At 58.3% G+C, this 5841-nt stretch overlaps 1 protein-coding gene across 1 annotated transcript; it reads right to left on the bottom strand.

Moving 5' to 3' along the window:
- Positions 1-421: 421 nt before the first annotated feature.
- GNI_011130 (PHD-zinc-finger-like domain protein) lies at positions 422-5341 on the bottom strand (the record flags this gene model as incomplete). The annotated part of the gene is made up of 1 exon (XM_011130499.1): positions 422-5341. The coding sequence occupies one exon, from the start codon at positions 5339-5341 to the stop codon at positions 422-424; it is 4920 nt and encodes a 1639-aa protein (XP_011128801.1).
- Between the last annotated feature and the right edge of the window lie 500 nt (positions 5342-5841).

Here is a 5841-nt window from a genome sequence, read left to right on the forward strand (position 1 = left end):
ATATCCACGTGTCCTCCGCATATTCTCAGCCCACTCAGAACATGCTCAGCGTGACCGCTCGCGATCTCGAGACCAGTTACGGCCGAGATGACGCCAACATGACGACCAATCGGGCCAACATGGCCAGCTATCAGCATTATCAATTAGCCCGAGTCACCATCATCCGCTTGCCTGTCCTCAGGCACGCTTGTCCTCAGGCACGTTTGCTTGAGAGCGTAGCCAGGGCTGCAACTACCTATGTTGTGCCACACGAGTAGGTGGTATCGCGGGTAGCTTTGGTGGTACTCCCGTAAGTATCCCGCAAAAGCAGAGACGGATGGGATTATTCTGCAGAGTAGCATTCCCCATAAGTACCGAATGGGTATCCTGCCTACCGTACAGCCAAATATGCACCGCCGAAGTAGACTGTTGCCCTATTTCCTCAGCCTTCGTCGCTGCTGCCTTCAACGAGCATGAGGCGTTTGCGTTTAGCACGTTTGCGTTCAGGTGTGCTCCAATCCGCCGCTGAAGCGACGTCCGCTTCGCGCACCGCTGCATCCGCGGCGGCCTTGAGCGTCTGCAACTGGGCCCACAAGGCGTGCGTCGCGCAGGTCCAGCCCTCTCTCTCTTGGTTGCCAGCGGTACCCCCCGTCCCAGCAGTGCCCCCCGTCCCGGCGGTGGTCGACGTCGCCGAAGGTCTTCCCGTCTGGGCGAGAGCGGCACAAAGGGGGTGTGCAGCGCGGTTGCAGCCGTCTGCTGCACAACGAAGGAGATGGCCGTTGCGGGTTTGGCAAACGAGACAGGAGGCATCTGCGTCTGCGGCGGCGGCGGCGGCTGTACGGAGTGCGCTCCACGAAACGGGTTCGTCTCCGAGCAGCGCGTGTGCGCAGAATTTGTGCACACATGCTCCATCCGCAGAACTGGCGCTGTCCGCGAGTGCGAGAAAGGCGCCCCCCGCGCGCGGACAAAGAGCGCAACCAGGCGGGTTCTCCGCACGCGCGTCTGCACACTGCACACACAGGTGTGCGGTATTCAGCACACCCTCTTCGCAACGCCCGGCGTGGACCTGAACTCGCTCGCACCCTTCGCAACATACCAGCGGGGTGGGGCCTAAAGGGGCGGATTTTAGTGGGGGGGCGGATCCTAAGGGGTTGCCGGACCCTAGGCCGGGGTTGGACCCTAATGATGGGACGAGGCCGAGACAGGCTTGGCAGACGTGTGCCTGGTAGAGGTCGGCGGGAGCTAGGCGTTCGGGGGCGGGCTGCCAGTGAGCAGGGTTGGTCTGATCGGTGATGCTGGGTCGTCGGGTCTCGCTGCGCAGGCCTGGTTGTTTGGAGCCCTGTCGTTCACCTTGGCGCATACGTTCTCGTTCCGGTTCGGCTTCGTCATTACCGGCGAAGTGTCCAGTTTTCGTGGAGTATGCACGATGGCGGTGTGTGGCAATAACGGCCACGTCGAGACGCCCGGGGTAAGTGGAGTGATCGGGGCAGAACCCGGCGAAACTGAGACTCGGTAGAAACACTTCCGTACTAACAGAACGTGTGTAGTCCGGTTCCGCCACCACACGGCAACCCGCTAACCAAACACACATTGGATGAAACCGGACATCGCAACCAGGTTCCAAACACCCCACGGTCAATCCGCGTTCGCTCAACGGCCGTTCTGGCGTGCATTCATTCGCACGTCTCGCCCGATGTTCCGGAATTTGACAGAACACACAGGTGTGCTGTCCTGCGCTGGAGCTACGCAGCGCCGTCGGATCGAGCGTAAACCCCGACAATTGCGCCCAGTCGGTGCAACTTATCACCGGGTTGACCCAGAGTGCGCAGGTAATATGCACAAAACACCTTCCGGTAGTGGTTCGGCCAGAGGCGTTGTTATTGCCAACGGTGACGTTGTTACCGTTGCCAGCGACGACGAGGGTTTTGAGACAGCCACCGAGTTGGAGACAGACGGCGCAGGCGCCGGGAGGTGGGGGTGGGTATTGTTTGCCGTGCTTGCTAATGGGTTCGGCACCGTCAGAAGTGCAGCGATCGCAGAGCCAAGGGTGATTTTCCACTTCGAGTTGACCAGGTGCGCCGACGGCATAGCAGTGGTTGTGTGCTAGACAGCCGCACCGTAGACACGCCGCTAGGGGATTCAGTGTATCCGTATCCGCGGCGAAGCATGCCATGCAAAAGTACATCTTGGAAGAAGTCGCACCTGGCGCATTCGGGTCACCAGTCACCGGTGGAACTCCGTCTTTAATAAGGTGTCGATGCTCGTGTTCCAGCTGGACCTTGTCGACGAGGGCCTGAGCGGGGTCTTGATGTCCGGCCTGGAACCAGTAGCGGAGGGCAGACCAGCGGTTAGCGGCCGTCGCGGTGTGACAGAGTGTTTGCAAACGCGCAGGGTCGTCAACTATCCATCGCGGCTGCTTTGTTTCCTCCTTTACAACATGCGTTAGTTTACGCACCAGGGCGACATGCCTTGCACGTCTCTTGGCCCAGACGTTCAACAGACTCGCCATTTGGCGTTGAACAAAGTCATCTGAGAATATCAGTGTATGCCAATACTGCTCGCTACTCAACAATTTTACAAACTCCTCACCTCGCGCCGCCTTTTGGAAATCTAAGCTCACCTCTCCTGCGCCATAACCCAGTGCCTGTTGCGAGCGCAATTGTCGCACACGTTGCGCTGCAGTGAGCCATTCGCGTGTGGTCTCGTCACTGACGGGCACAGCGTTCGCAGACTGGCCGAAGAAGTTGGTCGAAACCGTGACGGTATACGAGTTGGGAGGTAGTAGCGCCCGACTATCGGCTTGTGGCATAGGCGGGTTCAAGTCCCAGAAACGCCCATGAAGAAATAATTTCTTGGTCGTGCTCGCTGTCTTCTTCAACAAACATGGGTCCAAAGAAAATGTCGCATTCTCACGCTCTTGCAAATACTTGGACGTCGCCGCTGGAGTCTGTTTGGCCGTTGAAAACAACTCTGGAGGTACCTTACGCAACAACACAAAGAAGGGAGTCGCCGCACCACTGAATAAACACTCCAGTCTGCTGATCTCATTCCAACTACACATCTCGATACCCAACGCACGACCTTCCGCCTCTGCCACACCCTCCAACGTGTGCCGTAATAAACATCCAAACGCCGAAGCCGCGTTACGAACGAACAACTCCCGAGACACACCCCCGCCCGCCGGTCCAGACCAAGACGACCCGTAAGTGGTTTGAGACACCTGCGCCTGATTTGTCCCAGATACCTGGGCCTGAACCTGGGCCTCGTCCGATGCCTGGGCCGGACGAGACGCCTGGGAGGGGTGGTCCGAGAGGTCGAGTTGGGTTGTTCTAGGCGGTTCGCCGCCTGGGCTGCCGGTCATAGTGTCTACGGCGGCCAGGTCCATTTCGACGTCTTTGGCTAAGCTTTCTGCGACCAGGACATCAGGCCTACTTCGGAGGGTCTGGGCGGCATTGTTGTTAACGAAACTGAAATCGACGGCTTCGCAGTCCTGGTCCTTCTGCACCCAGAAGGACCAAATGTGTTGGATAGCGCACCCCTTCAGTTCGGTGCTGAGCAGCACGCTGAAGGGCACGCTCGGCCGGCTCTGATCCACTGCACACTTGCTTTGCCAAACCCGGCGAAGGTCGGCTTCACTGAGCGCCGCGAAACCCTGCTCCAACCAACCCCAACGCACAGCCTGATGAAGCGTCGCTTGCGTGCAGGCCTCTAACGCAGCCAACAACGCACGCAGCCGCTCCCCTCCCGCACCTTGCACTGCCGACATGAATGGCTCCAGCCTCGTCCAATTCACTTTCGCCCCACGCAACGTCGTCGGGCCTCCCACATACTCTTCCTCCGGTTTCCCGCGCGCAGAACGCGTACTCGTCGCCGTCGGCGCGGCTCCCTTCCGTCCCGCCTTCCCGCCTGCGTTTTCGCGTGTCCGCGAACCCGCGTTGCTCTGCGCACCGCGGGCACCAGTTGACGCTCGCTTCTTCTTCGACTCCGCCGGCGACTCCGCCTTCACCTTCACCTTCCCCTTCCCCTTCTTCTCCGTTTTTGGCTCCGGAGCCTTGGGCTCCGGAGCCGCCGCTGCCGCTGCCGGCGCCGCCGCCGCCGGCGCAGGGGCCTGTGTAGTGCGCACCCGCGCTACAAGGGCGGGCGCGGCAGCCGCGGGGGCGGGGCGGTGCTGCGCGGGCGGTTGCATGCCATACTGACCCCAGAAGGGTGGTGTGCGCTGAAGGATGTGTTGTGCGTAGCCGTACTGGTGTGGTAGCCAGTTGCCGAAGCCGGCAGCTTGGAAACCGGCGGCCGTAGGCGCGACTCCTGCGGCTGGCGTGGTCGTGGCGGGGTTGTAATAGTAAGGTGGGTACTGACCGGGTGGGGCATAGCCCTGTGCGGCATAGCCTTGTGCGGCGGTGGGGTATCCCGGGGCGGCATATCCCTGGGCCGAGTAGCCTTGGGGCGCATAGCCGGGTGCGGCAGTGGCATATCCTTGGGCTGAGTAGCCTGGGGTGGAGTAACCTTGGGGCGCGGCTCCGTAGCCCCACTGGGAGTAGTTGGCATAGGCGGTTGTTTCCGGGGCCTGTACAGGCGCTGAAGCAGTGGGTTGGCAGAGACGTGAGAGGTCAGTTTTTTGAAGTTGCTGCGTTTCGTAAGTCTCGATGCCATTGCGCGCATTGGTGTTGGAATGTTGCTCGCAGGTGACGACTTTAATAATTTTTTCTACTGTCTTTGTCTCTGCTTCGCCTCCGAACATATTGACGGGTACTCTTGCTGAGATTAGAACGACGCCAGGTTTCAGGAGCTTTTCGAAGGCGCAACTGATATGCAGTTGTTTCGGACAGCCTGGGAAGGCGCACTGCGTGGTGTGACCTTCTCCTGAATAGCACACATCGCATTGGTGTCTGCTCCGGTTCTGATTGGCAAGAGCTTTTCGTATGTTGCTCGGACCGACACGTGCCATTTGATTCCTGAAACTGGGTCCGTCTTGTGCATAAAGAACACAACCAACGTGGACCCATAGTCCTTCTGCGCCGCTTTTCAGGGCGCCCTTGGGTCGGTTGCATAGCACACACACAAGATCTCGGTCTGGCAATGTCAGACCTAGGTTGCGCCAGTATAAACATACTGCACATGTAAACTCGGCCGATGCCGCACAACCGTAACAGGGCGGATGCACACGCAACTTGCATCCAACACAGACCACCGTACCTGTCTCGTTCATCTCCCAACACACTTCGCAACGTAAGTCCGCCACTACACCGTCCGGCAACGCTGGTCGCAACGGCGGCAACACACGCGAACCGTAGGTAGGCGCCGCCGCCGCTGATGCTGCTGCTGGCCCCCATGGGTAACCGTTATACAATTGATCGGAAGGCATCACAGCATATTGACTAAAACACAATAACCAATCACACACACTGTGTGCACACACACAATGTGCAGTAATCACGCCTAGCAACCCAACTCCAGGTCACACGAATTGCAGTAATTGAATAACTCCAACTCCACCTTCTACGAACGCCAACTACAGTGATTCAACATACCAAAAATGACTCGCAGAATTAAACGCACAGAATTTAAAACACCCCCTCGCTTTTGCCGCCCAATTCAACCAATAAATTACATTCAAAGAACCAACCACGAGCCGTATCAATGGCGTGCGACTCGCACGAAATCAATGAATGACGGAAAGCGGAATGAGTCGGGCGGTGACAAGACGCACGCGAATTTGGCAGTATGTCTACATATCGCACCCCAATACACAAAACAGACCGCAACAATGACGTCAACGGTATTCCAAGAACCTTTGCAACAAAGTAGTGAGGAATCAGTTGGTGGATGGCTGTTTGGTCTAGTGGTATGATTCTTCCTTCGGGT

The sequence above is a fragment of the Gregarina niphandrodes genome, assembly GCF_000223845.1.
Source record: "Gregarina niphandrodes unplaced genomic scaffold scaffold00002, whole genome shotgun sequence".
NCBI lineage: Eukaryota > Apicomplexa > Conoidasida > Eugregarinorida > Gregarinidae > Gregarina > Gregarina niphandrodes.